Below are 24,429 nucleotides of genomic sequence, written 5' to 3' on the forward strand. Positions count from 1 at the left end.
TTGCGTCTCAAAAAGCGTGGCCTTCTCCTCCTGCGCCTCCTCCTGTTCCATCACGTGTGCTCTGTGCTGCTGCTGCTGCTGGGTTAGCGTTACCGGTCCCTGTTTATTGAACCTCTCATCTGTATTACATTTATGACTGCATGGCGGCAAAAAGCATTGCTATATCCGCACGCTTCTTGTCCTCATGCAAGGCCTGGGTTGTTGTGTCTCAAAGCGTAGCCTTCTCCTCCTGCGCCTCCTCCTGTTCCATCATGTGTGCTCTGTGCTGCTGCTGCTGCTGCTGGGTTAGCGTTACCGGTCCCTGTTTATTGAACCTCTTATCTTTATTACATTTATGACTGCATGGCGGTAAAAAGCATGCTATCTGCACGCTTCTTGTCCTCATGCAAGGCCTGGGTTGTTGTGTCTCAAAGCGTGGCCTTCTCCTCCTGCGCCTCCTCCTGTTCCGTCACGTGTGCTCTGTGCTGCTGCTGCTGCTGGGTTAGCGTTACCGGTCCCTGTTTATTGAGCCTCTTCTCTTTATTACATTTATGACTGCATGGCGGCAAAAAGCATTGCTGCTATATCCGCACGCTTCTTGTCCTCATGCAAGGCCTGGGTTGTTGTGTCTCAAAAAGCGTGGCCTTCTCCTCCTGCGCCTCCTCCTGTTCCATCACGTGTGCTGCTGCTGCTGCTGGGTTAGCGTTACCGGTCCCTGTTTATTGAACCTCTTATCTTTATTACATTTATGACTGCATGGCGGTAAAAAGCATGCTATCCGCACGCTTCTTGTCCTCATGCAAGGCCTGGGTTGTTGTGTCTCAAAAAGCGTGGCCTTCTCCTCCTGCGCCTCCTCCTGTTCCATCACGTGTGCTGCTGCTGCTGCTGGGTTAGCGTTACCGGTCCCTGTTTATGGAACCTCTTCTCTTTATTACATTTATGACTGCCTGGCGGTAAAAACCATGTTACCTGTGCAAAGAAACATGACATTTTCAGCATTTAAAAGACAATTTTTCCTTTGAAACTTTACAATCAATTTTCTCAAAAACTATAAGCTCTTTTTGCTAAATTTTTTTCCCTCTTGTACCCACTCCCAAGGTGCACATACCCTGTAAATTTGGGGTATGTAGCATGTAAGGAGGCTTTACAAAGCACAAAAGTTCGGGTCCCCATTGACTTCCATTATGTTCGGAGTTCGGGTCGAACACCCGAACATCGCGGCCATGTTCGGCCTGTTCGGCCCGAACCCGAACATCTAGATGTTCGCCCAACACTAGCAAATAAGTAAAATGTTAAGAAACACTGATGGACAGATTCAGAGCAGCAGAGGCAGTATAAGCAACATTAAATATAACACGTTTACATAAAGGGATGTCTGGATGCCTTCTATTGTTATCAGCTTGTAACAACACAGAGACATTCCAAGCTGCTCTGCACCACTCTGCTGTTATCCAACAGCCTTTGATGAACTGAAGCCTAGTACTTCGGTAACTTAACGAACCTCTACCACACATGTGGAAATATTGATGAATTAGCACAGTGAAGTGTAAAATACCGAATGCGGTATTTTAAGGACTGGGATTTTGTTATCGAACACCGTTTGATGAATTGAAGCCAAAGTACCTAAAGCTGCTTGCAATGTACCAAAAAAAGGAGGGTTAACAAAGTGTCCCCCTCTCCCACCTTTTGCTGTATGTCCTTGTCCAATGTTATAGACAAAGTGCTCATCCTCAACGTGCGTTAGGAGAGGATCTTATGGTAGAGTCTGGAAGCCCCCCCCCCCCTTAGATAAATAGGTAAAAGGGTGTGCATATAATAAAGGCTCTGGTTAAACATGTCACCAGATATAAATGATATTGAAGTAAAATGGGTACCAGGATATGCTGTAAAATATAATTTATAATACTGATATTCTACTATTCCCCACTGTAACCTGTACTTTACATTTAGTAAAATGGGCACCTGTAAAAGTGATACAATATTATTTAATTTACCAATATTATACTTCTTCGTTCACGTAGTAAGATATCTTTAATACTTACCAATATTTTACTATAACCTGACTCTCCCTACTCTCTCATAGAACCCTACCCTGTTGGTGTCTAACCTTAACCCCTTCTGATGGTGCCTAACCTTAACCACCCCAGTGGTGCCTAATCTTAACCCCCTGATGGTGCTCAACTTTAACCCCCCCCCCCCCCCCCCCGGTGGTGCTTTACCTTAAACCCCTGTGGTGGGTCCTAACCTTAACCTCTCTAGCGTTGCCTAACCTTAACTCCCTGCTAGAGGTTAACCTTAACACCGCCTGGTGGTGCCTAACCTTAACCACCCAGTGATGCCTAACCTTAACCCCCCTGGTGGTGCCTAACCTTAACCCCCTGATGGTGCCTAACCTTAACCCCACCTGGAGGGCACCTATCCTTAATCCCCTGTTTTGTTTGCTTATTATAAATTAGTATATGATTGTTTATGGTTTTATGTAACAAAAAAAAAGATAACTGAGGAGTCAAAACGTAAAAATAAACTTCTTTGTTATATATTCGTTTAAGTTTGTTGAATAACAATTTGTAACATAGTTGAGAGTTGCAGAAGTTGTGCAGATTGCAAAGACATTTAACTGTAAACATTTTTTTGTGAGAAAGCATAGGGAACAGTTTAAGGAACGATTATACAGTTTTAGAACAGATGATTTGTTAAATAATGGGTTATTGTAATCAATAAATTTGGTATGGAAATGAAAGTTAAAGATAACAAGCGATATAGTTGTTTTATATTTAGGTTGTGCCATTTTACAATAATATAGTTGTTTTATATTTATGTGGCACCCTTTTTATACACTTGGCATCATTATTTATTTATTTATTGTATTTATAAAGCACCAACATATTACAAAGTGCTGGACATTCATTAACCACTTCAGGATCACAGGTTTTTTCGCCTTCAGGACCAGAGCAATTTCATTTGCCAATAACTTTATTGCTACTTATCACACTGACATGATCTATATATTATTTTTTGCAGGACAAACTAGGCTTTCTCTGGGCAGTACTTTTTGCTAATCATTATTTTATTTATATGTATTTTGCAAGGAAGAAGTAGAAAAAAAAATCACCATTCTCAGCTTTCAGCCATTGTAGTTTAAGGATGGTTTCACAGTGGGACGTTACAGGCGCACGTTAGAGCAGCCTGTAACGCACCCCAATGCACAACAATGAAAAAATCAATGGGCTGTTCACAGTGCCCACGTTGCGTTACATTGTAACGCAGCACGTCTACATAATGTACTGCATGTAGTACTTTACACGTTAGACTCTTTGCACATGCTCAGTAGGGTTTTTTTGTTTCATTTTATGGGCGGAGAGGAGGCAGGGAGAGGCCGCTACGTAGCCAGGCACATGGCTACTTATTATTCACTGCACTTGCAGTTTTTACATCCTGGAGCGGCCGCGGATTGGCTGGCGGGACCACGTGATGCGGAGAGCTCCGCTCACGTGGTCTCCGCAGTGCCTCCGACAGAGCAGGCGCACCAAGAGCTGCTTGTTAGTTTCTAGGGAGTGTCTGCACACCTCAACCAAATAACTGCGTGTGCTAGGGCTCAAAACAAGAGCAATTATATGGTAGAGGAAGAAAGCCCTTAAAAAATAGCACCTCCCACAGCAACATTTGAAAAAGTATAACAAAAATCTTTATTCAACATTGGGTATATTAATAATCACAGTACTGATGATTCAATAAAGAATAAAACCATTTAAAAACCAAGAAAATATTCCAACATGATCCCTGCTGCATATGAAACAATCACTCTAAATGCAATATATTGTATAATGACACAATGCTGCTGTCAGATATAAAACCCCACAGCAGGCTCAATATTGAGCCCAACAGGGGGAGAACCCGGGTTCAGTATACAACCTAATGTGATGCAGGACCAATAAACACCTGTGCAATGGAAAAAAAAAAAAGAAAAAAAAGAAAAACCACGAATAAATATCACATATATAAGATTATGAAATAAAGTGCACAATTGCTATCCAAGTATACAGTATTACTAGTGATAAGATGCCTAGTAAAAAAAAATTTAGGCAAAGGAGCAGCCCATAGGAAAAAGAGCATAAAGTGGAGTAGTGCAAAAAATAGGAGATACTTAGCCCAGAAATGGTGAAGTCAATCTCAGCAGCACAGCAGGGAAAAAGGAATCCCCTCAGAGGAGAGTGACTCTCGCGGAACTAGTGGGATCTTGTCCTCTGAGGGGATTCCTTGTTCCCTGCTGTGCTGCTGAGATTGACTTCACCATTTCTGCTTCGGGTTTGGAGCTCTAGTGAGGGTGGGTAGGCCAGAGTGAAAAGGTGAGTTTTGAGGTCCTTCTTGAAGATGTTGAAGGAGGGAGGTAGGGAGATGTTGGGGGAGGTAGGGAGTTCCATAGTGTTGGAGCAGCTCTTGAGAAGTTCTGGAGGCATGCATTGGATTGGGTGATGCAGGGGGCATTTAGGCAAAGTTAATTGGAGAATCGGAGTGAGTGGCTAGGTGTGTACCTCTGAGTAAGATTGCAAATGTTGGTTAGGCAGGTTTTGTGGACAGATTTATAGGCCAGACACAGTATCTTGAGTCTGATTCTGGACTGGATAGGAAGCCAGTGGAGGGATTCACAGAGGGGAGCCGCCGTGGGGAAGCGATGGGAGGAGTGGATAATTCTGGCTGCCACATTCCTGACAGACTGCAGCGGGGCAATTCGGGTCATAGGGAGACCAGACAGAAGGACATTGCAGTAGTCAAGGCAGAAAATTATGAGGGCATTGATGAGGAGTTTGGTGGTGACAGAGGTCAGGAAATGGCGGATCTTGCAGATGTTATGGAGGTGGACTTTGTGAGGTTTTGGATGTGGGGGTGAAGGAGAGTGCGGAGTCCAGGGTGACACCCAGACAGCAGGCCTGAGAGGTAGAGCAAATGGTAGAGTGGTTAACAGTGACATTCACATCTGGGAGGGTCAGGGATGGCCGGGGTGGGAAGATCATAAATTCCATTTTGTCCAGGTTTAGTTTCAGGAACTTCCAGACATCCAGGAGGAGATGGCTAATAGGCAGGAGGAGCCCTTTTCCATGGTAGTGGTGCATAGGTCAGGGGTGTGGAGGTGGTGTCATCTGCATACAGATGATAGTTAAAACCTATGGAGGAGATAACCTTGCCAATGGAGGATATAGGGAGAACAGTTGGGGGCCAAGTACCGAGTCTTGGGGGCCATTAGAGAAAAGATTTGCACTGACGTTAATGGGGTGCCCTTTTTAATAGGTGCCATTATTATGTTCAACCAGTTAAAGGGGCCACTTTAGATTGGTTGCCTGTCTTTTAATAAATGGTTAAAAGTAAAATTTGTGTGAAATAAAATACTATAAAATATTATGTTAAAAATAATAGATAAATACTTTTTTCATGTGTATTCTTTTGTCTTCTTTATTTATTTTTTTACTTCTGTTTTCTGTTTTGTTTTCTCTGTATACTTCTAACTTCTTTAAACTTCTGTGTTTATTTGTAAACTATGTCCTTCTTCTTTAATCTTCAGGCTCTTCTATTCTTCTGTCTTTTGTTCTTCTAATACTCTTTTCTTCTGTTCTGATAGCATCTTGTTACATGCCCTCTGTTGTCACTAAAATTCTTAGGAGCCATATTAGCAAACATTTGAATTTTCCACCTTAACTCCCTATTGGTTCACAACCTGGACAGTAGGGATTCACCAAGAAAGTTTAATTAAACTCCCTTGAGGAAATTATGATATTTGACTTTACTGCACAACATTCATTTGTATTATGCCCCTACAGGTATATTAACCAATAGGAATTTTTTTATGTAAAAGTAAATATATAAAGGTTTTTAATTAAGAAAGATATGCTTTACCTGCTAAATCATTATTTTTTTCTCAAACAAAATATAATTTTGTTTATGAACTGTAAAAGGTGTTATTTTTTATATAGCTGAGATAATAATCTGATGATGTGCTCAGAAACATTTTTACCATTAATATTATTACTGCATATATTACCAACCAGGTACTCCAAAACCAGCTATTAAATGGTTACGTAACAACAAAGAATTAACTGGAACTGAACCGGGTATCAACATTACACAAGATGGAACACTTCTAATCATCAACTCCTTGACATCATACGACAGTGGAGAGTATAAATGTGTGGCAACTAATGAAGCAGGACTTACAGAAAAAAAATACAACCTGAAAGTTCATGGTAATGAATTCAGTTTCAGCTTGATGGTGGCAGGGTATTTTTATACACTTTTGATTAAAAAAATGAAAACTCCTCCAGGTCAGTACTACATTTGTGGGTCAGCCTGATGTAATCATTTGTTTAGTCAGGTAGCTTACAGTGAGTATAGTACTGAAATATTATGCAGGAAGACAGAAAATTGTAGTTGATCTGTACATTAACCATTTCAGCCTGCGGGGATTTTTCACCTTATGCATCGGAGAAATTTTCACCTCCCATTAATTCGCTAATAACTTTATCACTACTTATCACAATTTATTGATATATATCTTGTTTTTTTCGCCACTAATTAGGCTTTCTGTGGGTGGTGCATTTTGCTAAGAGCCACTTTACTGTAAATGCATTTTAACAGGATTAATAAGAAAAAAATGGAAAAAAATTCATTATTTCTCAGTTTTCGCCAATTATAGCTACACGCATAGATGAGGCTCCGATCCGGCGGCTCGATTAGCCGCCGGATCACCTCTTCCACGTCCCCGCGCGTACCCGCCGCGTCCCCGCTCGCCGCGCAAGCGCCGGATTCGATGCCCCGCTCGTCCCCGCCGGCGCTGCTTATCTTCCGCTTGATTCCCTGCCATTATCCCCTCGCGGGGAACGAGCAGGGAATCGGCGGTAGCAAGATCCGACCTATGGGATCTTATCGATAAGCCACATCGCCGCCTCATCTACCCGTGTAGATGAGGCTTTAAAATAATCCACGCTACCATAATTAAAACCTATGTATTTTATTTGCCCGTATGTCTCGGTTATTATACCATTTAAATTTTGTTCCTATCACAATGTATGGCGCCAATATTTTATTTGGAAATAAAGGTGCATTGTTTCCGTTTTGCGTCTATCACTATTTACAAGCTTATAATTTAAAAAAATGTTTTTAGTATACCCCCTTCAAATGCATCTTTAAAAAGTTCAGACCCTTAGGTAACTATTTATGTCTTTTATATATTTTTTGTAATTGTAATTTTTTTTTTTTTTTATATTAAAAATTTTATTTGGGGAATATTTTGGTGTGGGACATAAACAGTACATTTTTAATGTTGCTTTATGTGTAAATTGTAATGTAAAAAATGTGTAGATGTAGTTTTACTATTTGGCCACAAGATGGCCACCTTCATTTTTGTTTACCCTCCTTGTACTTCTCGCTAAGCAGAATTACAAGGGGGATGCGGAAATCTGTCCGGGCAGAAGAACTGAAGCCTCACAGGTGAGCGCTTCAGTTTTTCTGCGGGGGAAAGGGATCGGTGATCGGGAACCATGTTCCCTTTCACTGGTCCCTGGGCTACCGGGGGATACAACGGGGATGCAGGGGCGCGCCTGCGATCGCGGGCGGGAGCGCACCCAAGCACGGGAGTGCTGCAGAGCTGCCGCCCGGATGTGAGCTTCACGTCCAGGTGGCGGAAATGGTTAAAGGGAACCAGAGACGAGAGGATCCTTAAAAATTAAAAGAGTTTATACATACCTGGGGCTTCCTCCAGCCCCATAAGCCTAGATCCTTCGCTGCCTCTATCACCGATACCGGGTCCCGTCACTAGTGAATGGCAGTTGCTCCGTCCAACTGCCAAAATAGTGTGCAGCAGAGAAGCTGGCCAGCATCAGTGTATAAATCTTTTTCAGGGAATGTCTTTATAAAGAATAAAGGCCATGCTGAGAATCCCCTATGGAGAGATGGACTAGCCCAAAATCTGTCACGTGTGTCAGATTTCTACCACCTACTGTAAGTGACAGCAACATAGGAGAAAAGTAATTTATGGCTCATTTTACTCTGGGAGAAATGTACTTCTTATTTGTATGTGTTTTAAATTTTAAGATTTTCGTGACAGTTCCTCTTTAAGTTTGCATTTGATTATGATCCTAACTGCGTCTCCTTGTTCAGTTTTCCCAGTACAGATTATTGGCATGTTCAGTAAACTGCAAGGCTTTCATTATGTTTATTCTGTGGTGCAGTGTGTTAGCTGTGCAGCCAGCCATTCTTGGCAGAACTAGTGTCTATTTACTAAATCAAAGGGGCAACCTCTAGTCTGTTTGCAAGATATAGTATGCCCCCGGTTAACATTGGAGTAAAATTCATGAGTAACACAAAAGTCTGGATGATGGGTTATCATGTATGTAAAAATATATTTAATTTATATCTGTTTTTTTAATTATACTTACAAACAAATGCTTTTGCAGAACTTGAGTGACTTAGAGGTATCCTTTACTTTGTGTTTTTAACCTTTTTGAGTTGCCAGTATGAGTGCCACAGAACATATAAATGCATTTAAATTAAATTAGACATGATGTTTTACCCCTTAAAATTAATTTTACACTAATAATTGTAATCACACCAAATTAATGGATGAATAGTTTTTAATAGTTCAAGCACTACATTTTCACTGTCTTTATTTGTGCCTTGTTTGTCACATTTTCTGATTAATCATCAAATCTTCAGTCACTGCCAAACATTTAATTTACTGCAGACACACTAGAACAGTACAGTGAACTATTCTCACACATGGCTTTAATAATCTTCAGAGCACAGTAATTAGACACTTGTAAACATATGCTTCCTCTTGTATATTTGGGCATACTTTGTTAATTGTGTGTAGGACAAATTCTCATGATTTCTTGCTTTTAATTACACAAATTCCTCTTTACAGATCCTCCAGCTATTAAAGATCAGGAAAAACTGACAAATGTATCCGTTTTGTTAAGTCATGATATAAGTTTGTTTTGTGAAGCTACAGGAAACCCAATGCCTATTGTCACATGGTATAATGGAAGTACTCGGGTAAGAGTAATATTCAGCCTACTGTACAATAAGCTGATGAACATGTTCCAATGTTAATACATTGATCAGTAACCCATCTTCATAATACTTATTGCATAAAACCAGGTCCTTTATTAATATTATAAATAATAATAATAATAATAATAATAGTAGTACAAAAGCCCAGCAGCAAGGTATCAGCTGAAATGTTTCAGACCGCACTGAACCCTTAATCATAGCTGTGTAGTAAAATATCAAACACACAGCACCACATGGCTTGTCTTGTCTTGTCCCGGGCTTCCCAGCTGTCACACTTTTACTACATCAGCTCCCTCACTGAGAATTTGCGAGATTTGAAGCCCAGCACGGAGGGGTGATCAGAACACAAGACAGTTGGAACTGTCCCTGTCACCTCCTTTCCACCAAAAAAATGGCCGCTGCCAGAAAATCATAATCATCTGCCTATTCTTTTACTACAGGGTGGGTAAGAAAGTACATTACCTACCAGTTTTCATTAACATAACTAGTGTAACCTAATGACAGTGTGTTTCTATAGGCTGGAGTTCCTCTTGAAGTCCTTGCCAGAAAGTGCTTTTGAAAAACATAAAGAAAACCCTGAGAATCCTCCATTAGAGGTTGGATATATACAAGTCAGTAAGAAGTTCAGAGCTGTCAGATTATAAGACAAGGATATGTGAGGGAGCAGGCTGGTGTTGTACTTTATTTTGTGGTTGAACTTGATGGATGGATGTCTTTTTTCAACCCAAATAACTATGTAACTAAGACCTATTGTAAGTGACAGCTAGTGTTGGGCGAACAGTGTTCGCCACTGTTCGGGTTCTGCAGAACATCACCCTGTTCTGGTGATGTTCGAGTTCGGCCGAACACCTGATGGTGTTCGGCCAAACCGTTCAGCCACATGGCCGAACTAAGAGCGCATGGCCGGACGTTCCCCGAACGTTCGGCTAGCGCTGTGGTTGGCCGAACGGGTCACGTGGTTCAGACCCGAACGCGCTCTGATTGGCCGAACTGTCACGTGAAATTCGTAAATAAATACCCGAACCACGTCATATCTCCGCCATTTGTCTGTGGGTTTAGCTTTGGGTAGGCAGGCAGGGTAGTTCGCGCTCCAGCCACGCTAGCCAAGGTCCCCCCAGTCATTGTGTTGCTGCTGGGAGTAGTAGTACACCGCTCGCTCAGCCACACTATATAGCATTCTATTTACTGCCACTCTGTGTACCTCGCTCAGCCACACTATATAGCATTCTGTTTACTGCCACTCTGTGTCTGCTGGGAATAGTAGTACACCGCTCGCTCAGCCACACTATATAGCATTCTGTTTACTGCCACTCTGTGTAACTCGCTCAGCCACACTATATAGCATTCTGTTTACTGTCACTCTGTGTCTGCTGGGAATAGTAGTACACCGCTCGCTCAGCCACACTATATAGCATTCTGTTTACTGCCACTCTGTGTACCTCGCTCAGCCACACTATATAGCATTCTGTTTACTGCCACTCTGTGTCTGCTGGGAATAGTAGTACACCGCTCGCTCAGCCACACTATATAGCATTCTGTTTACTGCCACTCTGTGTACCTCGCTCAGCCACACTATATAGCATTCTGTTTACTGCCACTCTGTGTCTGCTGGGAATAGTAGTACACCGCTCGCTCAGCCACACTATATAGCATTCTGTTTACTGCCACTCTGTGTACCTCGCTCAGCCACACTATATAGCATTGTTTACTGCCACTTTGTGTCTGCTGGGAATCGTAGTACACCGCTCGCTCAGCCACACTATATAGCATTGTGTTTACTGCCACTCTGTGTACCTCGCTCAGCCACACTATATATCATTCTGTTTACTGCCACTCTGTGTCTGCTGGGAACAGTACTACACCGCTCGCTCAGCCACACTATATAGCATTGTGTTTACTGCCACTCTGTGTCTGCTGGGAACAGTAGTACACTGCCGCTCACTCAGTCACCCCATTACTATATAGCATTGCTGGGATCTGTAGTACTCTGCTCACCCACCCATACCATTGTACTGCCAGTCACTGTGTATATTGCTGGGATCTGTAGTACTTCACTCACCGTCAACCACTATATAGCATTGTGTACTCTGCCAGTCAGTGTGTATATTGCTGGGATCAGTAATACTCCACTCAACGTCAACCACTATATGAGCTCACCATGAGTTCTTCAGAGACCTCCGCTGTGAGCAGCACTCCCAACAACAGCAACAGCCAACGCCCCACGCAAGCTATAACATCCACCCCAGCAGCCAGTGGTCAGCAGCAGCCCTCCCCGGAGGAGAACGTTGTGTCCATCGGTCCGGCGCCAGAGCGATTATTGAGGGCTGCCATTGAGGAGATGATGGGGCCTGATGTGGAGGAGGAGGTCGGGCTCAGGCCAGCATCCCAAGTTAATGTTGAGGACGATGAGGGGTCTGTGTCTGGGGATGTTGGGGTGGCAGAGGTGGTGGGTGGGTCAGACTCAGTAGAAGAGTTGTATGATGAGGATGATGATCGGGACCATCTGTATGTGCCTCAGAGTCCGACCCCGGAAAACATGTTGTATCGTGTGTTTAGGTACTAAAATCTGCGTTCCCACTTCCCAGTACTGCCCGGGTCCATGGATCCATATAATTTTTTGGTCAGCACTATCAAACTGTGGTACTATGAGTGAGTTGCCATGGTCCTTCTGTGCTGTCACACTCACCGTCTATCTGCAGATGGATTGTTCAACACAGCTACGCCATCTGACATGTAGTCCTTGACCATCTTCTCCAGGCGATTGGTGTTGGAGGACGTGGAACTGCCCGATTGCTGTTCTGTGGGCTGCTGCATGGGTGTCAGAAAATGTTCCCACTCCAAGGACACTGCCAATACCATTCCCTTTTGGGCACTAGCAGCAGCTTGTGTTCTTTGCTGCCCTCCTGGTCCTCCTGGGTTTGCTGAAGTCAGTCTGTCGGCGTACAACTGGCTAGAGAAGGAGGAGGATGTCAATCTCCTCTCTAAAGTCTCCATCCTCAAGGGCCTGCTGGAATTGTTCCATTTTTGACCTGTCTGACACTTTCTTCAATCAGTTTTTTAACATTGTGTTTGTATAAACTGGGTATAAACCCAGTAATTGGTGTTGTCCAGAATAATGAATAATAATGAATAGTGAATAATGCACGGGCCGCGTTCAATGCAGTCTAGCATGAATTGAGCCATGTGTGCCAGAGAATCCTGCCAGACTCCTCTGTCTTCATGTTCTTGTGAGCGTTGTGATTGTTGTTATGCACCATATTCGTCACCAGCATCACTTTCTTTCTCTTCTGCTGTCCATTCCCGCTAAATTGTGAAAGTCCAACGTGCACCGCTCTGTCCCTCGGCAGTGGGGGCATCCAATTCCTGCTCCAACTCCAGCTGTTCCTCGTCCTGTTCTTTGTCATAGCTGGGACCAGCGTTTCCTGAGGCAGGCTGCCTGATGTTGGTATCATCACGCTGATCGTTTTCATCTTCAGATTCCCCCACTTGCATCATGCCAGCGGTTTCCATCTTCAACATTGATTTCTTCAGTAAACACAGCAGTGGTATTGTAATGCTGACTGTAGAGTTGTCACTGCTCAGTCACAAGCAACGTGGATTGCTCAAAATTTTGGAGGACTTGGCAGAGATCCAACATGGTGGCCCAATCAGATCCACAGAAGCTTGGTAGCTAGCTGCTGGAATGCGCCTCGGCACTGCGCAAAAGCGTGCTAGCATGTGCAGCGTAGAATTCCAGCGCGTAGGGAGGGACATCACCCAGCGAGCGATGGTGCACTACATTGAAGCGCTCCTGCATCTCTTGGTGAGTCCTTCAGAAGCGGTACTGGACTTTAAAAAATGTTTTTTTTTTTTTTTCCTTCAACAGAAGATCTGCCACGTTGGAGTGAGGAGGACGCCGCCGACCCCGACACCAAGCTGAACCCCGGGGAACTCCAAGCAGAGGATCTTCAGGAACCCTCAAGGCTTTGAGCAAGCTGAGGAGGATCAGCAGTCCCGGCGAGACCTCTCCTCATATGTGACTGTGTGCAGTGGAGTAGAGCTCCCCAGAACAACCTCTCACTTGTCACTTTGTCACTGGTCACTTTGTCACTTTGTCACTTTGTCATTTTGTCACTTTGTCACTTGTCACTTTGTCACTTGTCACTTTGTCATTTTGTCACTTTGTCATTTTGTCACTTTGTCAGTCACTTTGTCACTTTGTCACTTTGTCACTGGTCACTTTGTCACTTTTCACTTTGTCACTTGTCACTTGTCACTTGGTCACTTGGTCACTTGTCCAGATGATCTCGGTACACCTCCTGCGATTCAAATTCCTGCACACATTGCTCTGGGATTTGGGTGTGATGAATGATGCATCTAACTGGCCACCGGAGGCAATTAAGGCCTTCAAAACATTGAAAGCAGCTTTCTGTTCCGCCCCCATTTTGCGTCATGTTGAGTTGTTGATGTCATGTTCATCCTCGGCCTCGCCTTGCATTTCAGTGCGAGGTGCATTTTCCACAGAAAAAGGTTGTGAATCCGGGCACAACATTTGTGGCTGTTCCATTGACCTTTCACAGGTAGAAGATTGTGGGGGTGGGAATAGCTCCTCCGAATAGCCCATTGTGTCCTGAAAACTACTCATTGCATTGCTTTGCGCACGCATTTTTTTGTCCTCATGCAAGGCCTGAGTTGCGCATGAAAGCGTGGCCTTCTCCTCCTGCGCCTCCTCCTGTTCCATCCTGTCTGCTGCTACTGGGTTAGCGTTGCCGCCCGGTCCCTGTTTATTGAACCTCTTATCTTTATTACATTTATGACTGCATGGCGGTACAAAGCATGCTATCCGCATGCTTCTTGTCCTCATGCAAGGCCTGGGTTGTTGTGTCTCAAAGCGTGGCTTTCTCCTCCTGCGCCTCCTCCTGTTCCATCACGTGTGCTGCTGCTGCTGCTGGGTTAGCGTTGCCGGTCCCTGTTTATGGAACCTCTCATCTTTATTACATTTATGACTGCATGGCGGTAAAAAGCATGCTATCCGCACGCTTCTTGTCCTCATGCAAGGCCTGGGTTGTTGTGTCTCAAAAAGCGTGGCCTTCTCCTCCTGCACCTCCTCCTCCTGTTCCATCACGTGTGCTGCTGCTGGTGCTGGGTTAGCGTTACCGGTCCCTTTTCCTGGAACCTCTTCTCTGTATTACATTTATGACTGCATGGCGACAAAAAGCATGTTACCTGTACAAAGAAACATGACATTTTCCACATTTAAAAGACAGTTTTTCCTTTGAAACTTTACAATCAATTTTCTCAAAAACTATAAGCTCTTTTTCAAATATTTTTTTTCCTCTTGTACCCACTCCCAAGGTGCACATACCCTGCAAATTTGGGGTATGTAGCATGTAAGGAAGCTTTACAAAGCACGAAAGTTCGGGTCCCCATTGACTTCCATTATGTTCGGAGTTCGGCGCGAACACCCGAACATCGCGGCGATGTTCGGCGAACGTTCGCGAACCCGAACATCTAGGTGTTCGCCCAACACTAGTGACAGCTACAAAAGAGTTGAAACAGTTACAGTGAATATCATCTTTTACAAATGTGTGTATGTGTACAGATGCACTGCCGTTTCTTGGGCCGTGCAGGGCGTGCAACTGCACTGAGTGCAGTGCGGGAGGTTGGAGCAAGTGGGCGCTGAATGAGGAGAAAGTGTCAGACTGAGCAGAGCAGGAGAGGAGAGGAGGAAGAGGAAATAAGTGGAAGATGGGCGATCATGTGACCCAGCTCCTCTGCTACCACGCAGAAATGAGAGGAAGGGAAGTACCGCCCCAGCCCTTGAGGGGGAAAAGTGTTCATCCGATCAGGTATTTGTGAAGCAGCTGCTGAGAGCTCTACACAGGGCAGAGGGAGGATATCAGCAGGGAAACAATATAGAGCTGCAGCAGAGAGGAATCACAAGGCTATTGTGCTTGTTTACAGAACATCCCACCCACATTGCAGAGCACATTAGAGTACTGGGAGGCTGAAGAAGTGCTAGTGAGGAAACCCAGAACGATGAGAGTGACTTGTATGTACTCTCACTCCCACAAGGTGAACTTTATTGGGGAAGATTAATTTTGCAGGAGGAAATGGATTGACCGAGAATTTTTTTTTAATATATTGCATCAGGCAGGGGTGCTTTTTATGTCGGACAGCACACAGGAGAGATAGCTGAACTGAAGTTGTGGGTCAAGACGTTTGGTATACGAGGTTCCCCCACAGCTATAGTGATGTAAGTCACTGACTCAGCACAGTGAGTAGGTGCTTCTGTGTGCACAGGGCTTACAGTTTGTAGTAGTGAGGCGGACTATGGGAGCGCACAGGCAGTGAGTTGGGAAGATTTAATTGCACTTTGTTTGACCAGAGAGTGCAGCTGCATAATCTGACACCCTTTATAACTGTGGCAGCTTCTCCTTCTGGCTGTTTTTAAAGAGAACCCGAGATGGGTTTTAAGAATGCCATTAGGGCACAGAGGCTGGTTCTGCATACAATGACCAGACTCTGTTACTGTGCTGTGTACCCCCAGGCACCCCCTGCTCTCTGCTGTCCCCCAGAAATCAAACCACCGTGCTAGCAACATGCAGCGTGTTGCTAGCAGGCTGTTTACCTCTGAGTTCCTGTCACCGCCATTCCTCCGCCTCCTCTATAGCGCTGCTTCCCGTCTGCGTCCCTTCCCTCCAATCAGCTTATGGAGGCGGGGAGCTGCACTATAGAGGAGACGAGGGAGTGGTGGTGACAGACACTCAGAAGTAAACAGCCTGCTAGCGGCATGCTGCATGTTTCTAGCATTGCGGTTTGATTTCTGGGGGACAGCAGAGTGCAGAGGGGCCTGGGGGGCACAGTATAGTAACAGAGGCTGGTCATTGTATGCAGAACCAGCCTCTGTGTCCCAGACGCTTATCTTCAAGGGTGCAGGCATCGCTAGTGCCATGGGCACCACAGCACCCATGGGCGCCATACCTGCACCCATCTTCTCCTAATGCCGCTGTTTCGACGCCTGCCGGACCGCCACTGCTGTCTCCCGGCTGCCCGCGGCTGCTGTTCCCGCTGCCTTCCATCAGATCAGTGGCGACATGAGGAAAGGACGCATGGCACGCGTACACTGCACTGATTGCACATGCGGAAGTGACGTTATTAGTCACTACCCACATATGAAGCGCAGCCATGTGCGTGTGTACCATGCGCATCACATGCTCATCACTTCCCCGCTGATGGAGTTTGAATGAAGGCAGGGTGGACAGGACGGGAGACAGCAGTGGCGGGCGGGCTGATCTTAGGTCTGACTATCTATGAGTAGGGCACCGCACCTGTCACTACCTAACCTACGGGGGTCCCTGGCACTACCTAACATGGGGGTCCCTGTCATTACGTAACCTGGAGGTCCCTTGCACTACCTAACTAGGGGGTCCCTGTCACTAACTAACCTGGGGGTCCCTGGCACTACCTATTATTATTATTTAGTGTTTATATAGCGCCGACATCTTCCGCAGCGCTGTACAGAGGATATAGTCTAGTCACTAACTGTCCCTCAGAGGGGCTCACAATCTAGTCCCTACTATAGTCATATGTCTATGTATGTATCTTGTAGTGTATATATTGTAATCTAGGGTTTAAAATTGGATGAGAGGTTATGGGATAAGATCTTCCACTCAATTTGGATTACTCAGTACTCAGTTAACGCAATTCAAACTAATAACGAGATGGTACCTCACCCTGGCGAGGATGGCAAGTAATGGCCTAATAGTAAATGATCTATGTTGGAAGTGCACTAATCAATGTGGTACTTTGGCACATATGATGTGGGAGTGCCCTGTAGTGAGAAATTTTTGGGTGGAGGTGGACATTTTTTTAAGAACTAAATTTACTAGGCAACTAACCATCGATATTATGGGGGCATTGTTTGGAGTGTTGGACGGGGCTCAGGGATTGGGTCAGTCGTGGGAGTCATTGCTAATCCTGGGAACAGCGGTCGCGAGGAAACTTATTATAAAGTTATGGAAAGCACAAGGAGCACCTTCTGTTCAGGAACGGGTAACTGAAATGACAGCAATTTTGGAGGATGAAATAGAAAATGAGGCGGTAGAAGAAGCAGAAGATAGAATACAACTCACCCGTAGAATAGGGAAAGAAATATATACATTATGGATTAGCAGGTTGTAATCTAAATCTACTGGTGGGAGAGGCCAGTCCCGGAACAAATGGACGGTTGAATGGTGTGAATGTGAGGACAAGTGGATTGAATGAAAGTGGTATGTTGATCGATGTAGGGTGTGGGGGACAGGGGAGGGAGTTACCTACTGCCGTATTTTTTTTGGTGGAGTTTCTCTCTTTTTGCTCTTTACTTTTTTTTTCTTTTTTGTTGTTGTTTTTGATGTTCTTTATGGTAAAGGAAGTAATAGGCCCTTGTAGCTAGTAATGGGGAGCGGACGGGGGGAGAGTGGCGTGCCTAAATAGGTTTCGGGCGGTAGAGGGGGGTGGGTGGGTTGTTTATTCTGACTGGTTTTGAGGATCTAGTGTTTGTCCTAGTTTTTTATAGATTACTATATAATAAAGATGTTCATAGATCAACGCAAACTATGATGCAAATTACTCCCAACTACAGGAGGGCACTGATGAAGCCAAGTTAATAGGTTGGGACATGGCTTTTGTAAAGCTGCTGACTGTTTGCGAAAAAAAAATAATTGTAGTTTAGGGCCAATTTAGGGGAAGCCAATTAACTTATCTGTATGTTTTTAGGATGTGTGAGGAAACCAGAGTGCCAGGAGGAAACCCACACAGACACGGGGAGAACATACAAACTCCTTGCAGATGTTGACCTGGCTGGGATTCGAACCAGGGACCCAGAGCTGCAAGGCGAGAGTGCTAACCACTACGCCACTGTGCTGCCTAACATGGGAGTCCCGGCCACTACATAACATGGGGGTCCCTGCCCCTACCTAACATGGGGTTCCTGGTACTACCTAACATTGGGGTCCCTGACACTACCTAACATGGGGGTCCCTGGCACTACCTAACATGGGAGGTCCCTGGCACTACCTAACATGGGGGTCCCTGGTACTACCTAACATGGGGGTCCCTGTCATTACCTAACCTGGAGGTCCCTGTCATTACCTAACCTGGAGGTCCCTGTCACTAACTAACCTGGAGGTCCCTGTTACTAACTAACCTGGGGGTCCCTGGCACTTCCTAACCTAGGGGGTTTCTGCCACTACCTAACCTAGGGGATTTCTGCCACTACCGAACCTAGGGGATTTCTGCTGCCACCTAACATGGGGGTCCCTGTCACTACCTAACATGGGGGTCCCTGTCACTAACCTAGGGGTCCCTGTCACTACTTAACCTAGGGGGTCCCTGTCACTACCTACCTTGGGGGTCCCTATGACTACCTGACCTGGGTATTCATCTGTCCCTACCTAACCTGGGGGGCCCTGTCACTACCTGACCAGGGGAGGCACCTGACAGTGCCTCTACCTAAGATAAGGGGGTACCTATACTGGGGACACCTCTGGCTACATAATACTGGGGGATCACACCTGGCTACCTATTGGAATTGGTGGGCCTGTGTACGTTATACTTCTGGGGGTAATTTAATCTGTAATAATTATCTGTAACTTAATTATTTTATCTGGTCTGGATGCTTATTACATTTACTATTTAATATTTTTGTTGTGTGGCATGTGACTACTTGATTCTTTTATGTGGAGGCATGGAACTATTTTATCCTGTTATCTGGAAGCAAGTGACTATTTATTTCTTTAATTTTGAGGGGCATGGATACTTAATTGTAATATACTATAGGTGTATCCCAAAAAGTAACCAGCAGTATTTAGTGACAAAACCCCCCCCAAATGTACGCGAGAAGCGGGTGGGGGCCCAATTATAGTGTTTGCCATAGGCGCCATATTACCCAGATACGCCTCTGCTGTGTCCTAATGGCAGGGACGGATCTAGGGGGGGGGGGGGAGCGGGTCTCTTGCCCCAGGCGCAGTTTGTTGAATTCTTAAAAAGGCGGCAAAACTGGATAGGGAAAGGCAGTTTAGGCACCAAAACCTGACCTTTAGGTGCCAAAACTGGTTGAGGAATGGCAGTTTAGGCGCCAAAACCTGACCTTTAGGCACCAAAACTGAATGGGGAATGGCAGTTTAGGCGCTAAAACCTGCCCTTGCCCCAGGCGCAATTTGTTCTAGATCCGTCCCTGCCTAATGGCATTATTAAAACCCACCTTGGGTTCTCTTTAAAATGTACTAGAGAGAGATCAGTCATACTTACCCTTTTATACATACCTGGGGCTTCCTCCAGCCTCATGAGCACAGAACGCTCCCACGCCGTCGTCCTCCGCTGCCTTCAGCTCCGGTATCGGGTCCCATTAGTTCAGCCAGTCTGCGGAAGAGAAAGCGCTCTCTTTACGTATCTCTCCTGCGCCTGCCCAGTACAGCGGACCCAACTGGAATTGGCTATTTTTGTTCTGAGAGCCGCAACAGCACCATCCGCTGGAGCCAGGGAAGGTAAATATATCAAGCCTTGTCAGGCTTGTCAGGGGAGGATTGCAGGAGGCTTCGGGGGAGCCAGCGCTGGATTGCCTACAGCTACAGGGACAGATGAAGCCTCATTGGGACCCTGAGGCTTCCCCCTCCCGAGGTAAGTACCCCCCCAGGGGATGTTCTTTTTTATACAGGGTCTCTTTAAGAAAGTGTACACTCCTTCTGTACTTTTTTTAAGCGTTTACCTCCAAACATCAATACCAAACTGCTACTTCACACCTCATCCTATTGCATTGCATTCATGTTGCTCCCCATAAATCCAAGTCTCAGCTACACTGTCCCCTCAGAGGGGCTCACAATAAAATTCCTACCATGGTCATATGTTTATGTATGTGTTGTGTAGTCTGTAGTGCTACATGCTATCTCCTCTCTGTAATAGACATCCTTCCTTTTTCCCATTTCTGCTTATGTACATCTGATTTCCAGCTTCTTTTCCTGGCAGATCGATTCTTCCCGGCTGTGCCCCTATTTTGATATAATGTTTCCCAAAGCTAACCTCTACAGTCAGTGTCAGATCCTGTGTTCCTCTACCATCTATGGCTCCCGCCCATTCCTGCAACAGGCTGTTACCTCCACGCATAGCTGTGATACATTGCTGCCACAGCATTCTCCTGTGACACACTGCTGTGTTCCATACATTCCTAATGCAGCCCCCCCCCGCTCCCAAAGCATATTCCTGTAAAATTGCGGCTTTTCACATATGCCGGCCCTCCCATAGCATGCTAGAGGAGGCAGTTTGGTTGAGAATTTGACAGACACTATGTGCCAGCCAATTGTATCTCCTACCTGCTCCTTTATTCATTTAATAGAAAGTATAGCTCAGCAGTGTGCCTTCGTGGGCCTTGCTCCCCACAACTGACAACCTAATGAATATACAGTACATGAAGAGCGATATTGGTTAACCATGTACATGGACCTTAGGTCTTAGGAGGAGAGGTCGGTGAGGCTTTGGGTAGTGAAAAATACAAATCTGGCCTTGGCTGAGAGAGTCTGGGAGCCAGCAAGAGGCAAGTGGCATCACCACCTGTACTGGGGGAGGGCGTATTTTTTGATTCTCGCCCTAGGAGCAGTTTGACCTAGAAACTGCACTGTACAGATGCATTTTCAATTTTACAGTTTTTCATCATAGTACCCCTTTAACTAAATACTAATTAAACATAATTTGGCTACTTTTGTTATCAACATTTTTTTTTGTGTTGTCTGCAGGAAGCCACCATAGCAATACTAAAATGCAATCAGTATCCAAAAACACATTTATCATAGTGATATTATAAATTTTGAAGCGTGTTAGTGAATGTTTGTATATCTGTATATTTGTGTGCATCATACCTACTTAGTAATTTATGATCACTTTTTGTAAATACCATGTGGAGAAATATGTAATAGTTGTGTTTTCCCTGTAGGTTGTGGAAAGTGATAATGTCCAGATTTTAGAAAAAGGAAAAATACTGAAGATTCTGAAAACATCTTTGTCATATTCAGGGATATTTACTTGTACTGCCAGCAACATAGCAGGAAGTGCTGAAAAACACATCTTTCTAGATGTTCTTGGTAAGGCATTTTGACAATAGGTGTTAAACATAATGTTATTATCAGATGAAAAGGATCATTTTTAAAATTAATTTTAACTGTAAAGTTAAACTAAGTAAAGAATAAAAAAGAAAGATTTGGGTGGCATTAAGTTTAAGACCTACTTGGAATGCATATAATTGAAAACAGAAGGTTTTTTTGAAGACAGTTATGTGATAAGGATAACAAGTCCACTTTCAGGATGAATTATGTCATATTTACAGTGGGGGAGATTTATCAACGCATTATCAACAGTTTTTTCTTCTTAATCTGTTCTAACCAGCAGGGGGAACAGTTCTGCATGATAACAAGAACCTTCTTAAATCCTAGGTAATAATGGCAATTTAGCATGAATTTCTAGAGCTGTACTACAGTTAAGAAAAGTGCAAATCCATCCCTAAACTGGCGCAGATTAAGAAGTGCTTGATAGCAGTTCTACAGATGTAGAACTGCAGGCTAGACATGATTGCAGAGTACAGGCTAGGCATGATTTTTGAAGGACTCCTCCCACCTGCTGAATTCCTCCTCAGAGCCTGCTGCTATCAATACAGCAGGTGTGTATCGGTTACCTCAGCAACAGCAATTTCCCTTACACACTGCACTGTCTAAGAGACCTTCCTAGCTCCTCCTATTTTACAACAGTTTTAGAAGGAATATGCACTGTCTAATGATTTCTTAAGATGCCAGAGACCGTTCTGCATGGATTTCTAAAAACCTACTAATATTTTGTCTCAGACACTCTTGATAAATCTGGCCCAGTATGTATAAATCCTTCCAAGGGTGATTGGTGGACACTCATCTAACTGATCAGTTAAAGCAGAATAACAGTCTAGCATAACATACAATACAAACTTTTTTTCTCTATTGCCCACACAATTAGCCTAATTTCTCTTGTACCAAAGTAATATCAATGTCATCTGTGTATATTTCACAAGTTTCTCCAGCTCATAGTACTAGATTGCTGGGAAATACCACTGCATTGATACTGTATGTTATATTTGCTGTAATTAATGATCAAGAACAAGCTGGGGTGTTTATACGGCTCTGTTGTAATATATCTGATAAGTCTTCCAAGCACAGTAAACCACTGTTTATTAATCATCTTAGTAACATTTTATGAAATAATTCAGTGTCCCTAGTTTTAGTTCTTATGGTGAGTATTTTAGTATGTATGAGTATGAGTATGTGTGAGTATGTATTCATACAAAATCTAATTTTCAATTTGTGTTAGACTCACCTGAAATAGCTGAAGACATCAGTGATATCTCCATAATTGCTGGAAGAGAAGCTAAGCTGCAATGTAAGGTAAAAGGAAAGCCATTCCCTGTGATCCAGTGGTTTAAAGAAAACAGGTAAAGGAATCATTTTTTTTGCCATTAAAGGTTATCATGCTGTGGCTAATCTTATAAAGCAGATATGAAAGTTTAGTTCCACTTTAAGTAAAATACAAAACATCACTGCAAACTTCCCAGTGGTTTCCAGCAGGAACAGTGTGTACACTAAAATTCTGACTGTTTTTCAAGTCTGTGACAGAAAAGTGTTGCTGTGTGTTAGTAGATTATTCCTCCTGAACACAATTTTCAGCAAATTAAGCTGACTTAGCTATTTCCTCCTCCCAGATGATGTTCTGATCACTGAACCAGTAAAGGAGCTCTCTGGACTTCAGAGTAATTCAAGACATACGAGGAAGTGAAATTGGTGTTTTGGGCAGTGTCAGATCCACCTCTCACTTTGTAATAATACCACCACCCAACTTGATTTATAATACTGTATTTAGTCTTTTTGTGTGCCTGTAAACATGCTTTTCAGATCTCCTAGCAGTTCACTATTCCCGCTTGCTACAGCCACTTTTGAGTGATGTTGAGTAATGATAACCAGAATATTTCTCTGCCTGTCATTAATTGCCACCCATCTATGACATTTAGTTGTAATACATGATGAAAACAATTTTTCCCATTACACAAGAGACTTGTATGTAGAATTTTGCGATACAGGACCATAATATTGATAAAAGTTCCCCAAAAAATTATTTGCCCAGTTACAATATGACCTAAAGCTGCTTATTAAAATCATCTTCTGTAGTGAGGATTTATAAAAAAAAAAAATTAAATAGGCAAATGTTATAAAAGTTTGTGTTTTTGTTTCTAATTTGTAAAATGTAATCATTACTGTAACTGTTTTTTCTCTAGTGGACTGTATTAAACAATATAAACATTGCTCAGTACAGATCAAATAGAGGTGTGCTAGATTAGGTTTATTGACATAAATGTTATGTTACTCCTGTGTAACTTTTTGATTTGTAGGTTAGTCAATAAAGGAGACCCAAATATTAACATTTTGGAAAATGGACAAATCTTGCACATAAAGAACTCACGTTTAACTGATGGCGGGACTTACAAATGTGTAGCTACCAATTCTGCTGGCTCACAAACAAAAGAAAGAAAATTAAGTGTTTATAGTAAGTCTAACTCACTGTTTGAATCATTTGCAAAGTAAACTGTTATAAATATGGGGAACGACTAACTATTGAATGCCTGCTTTGCTTTTGTGTTCATAAGGGGGGCACGTTTGTTGCATATTACAGATGCAGAAGGCTCTCTTTCTTCCGATTGAAATATTAGATACTAAACGCAGGAATGGATGAAGGCTACATTATGTCTCCCTGTATAAGTGTATGTTTGGTCATCAACATACAGTGTCATATTAACAGGTGTATCTAGAGGTTTTGGAGTCAAAATACACCTTCAAACAGGCACTTAAAAACATGAATATCTGCATGATAGTGTCAGTTAGCTACTGTTGGCTAAATACATGGATTACTTATACTTATAAATGTCCTTCTCAAGTTAGAACTAAAGTAGTGACCACAAAACATTTTATTTTTCAGTTTCGCCAAACATTAAACATAGCAACACCACAGCAGAGGTATCCTTTAATGTTGGCAGCAAAGTTATTTTGGAATGTGATGCCTGGGGGATTCCAGAGCCTACAATATCATGGTATAAAGAAGGAGAGAGGATTCATCCTGGCACACATGTCTCTGCTTTTGAAAATGGCAAATATCTTCATATCTCTGAGCTGAAGATTGCAGATTCCGGCAGATACACGTGTCATGTGACTAACATTGCAGGAGAAGCAGAAAAGGTTTACCTACTTGATGTTTATGGTAAGTTTTGTTTTTTTTATATTTCAAGCTTTATTGTCAAAAGTGCATAAAAAAGTAAATGTGTAGATTGCCAATAGTCATGCTTATACACATGTATCAACAGAGTGACAA

The 24,429-nt window shown here is 43.6% G+C and overlaps 1 protein-coding gene across 2 annotated transcripts in view; it reads left to right on the top strand.

Moving 5' to 3' along the window:
• HMCN1 (hemicentin 1) overlaps window positions 1–24,429 on the top strand; it is a 482,637-nt gene that overhangs the window by 167,299 nt on the left and 290,909 nt on the right. For both annotated transcript variants that reach the window (XM_068240141.1, XM_068240142.1), the window contains exons 26-31: window positions 6,021–6,215; window positions 8,891–9,021; window positions 20,987–21,134; window positions 22,384–22,504; window positions 23,456–23,610; window positions 24,040–24,318. In XM_068240141.1, the coding sequence (XP_068096242.1) occupies window positions 6,021–6,215; window positions 8,891–9,021; window positions 20,987–21,134; window positions 22,384–22,504; window positions 23,456–23,610; window positions 24,040–24,318 (1,029 nt within the window). The remainder of the gene's footprint in view (window positions 1–6,020; window positions 6,216–8,890; window positions 9,022–20,986; window positions 21,135–22,383; window positions 22,505–23,455; window positions 23,611–24,039; window positions 24,319–24,429) is intronic.

The sequence above is a fragment of the Hyperolius riggenbachi genome, chromosome 6, assembly GCF_040937935.1.
Source record: "Hyperolius riggenbachi isolate aHypRig1 chromosome 6, aHypRig1.pri, whole genome shotgun sequence".
NCBI lineage: Eukaryota > Metazoa > Chordata > Amphibia > Anura > Hyperoliidae > Hyperolius > Hyperolius riggenbachi.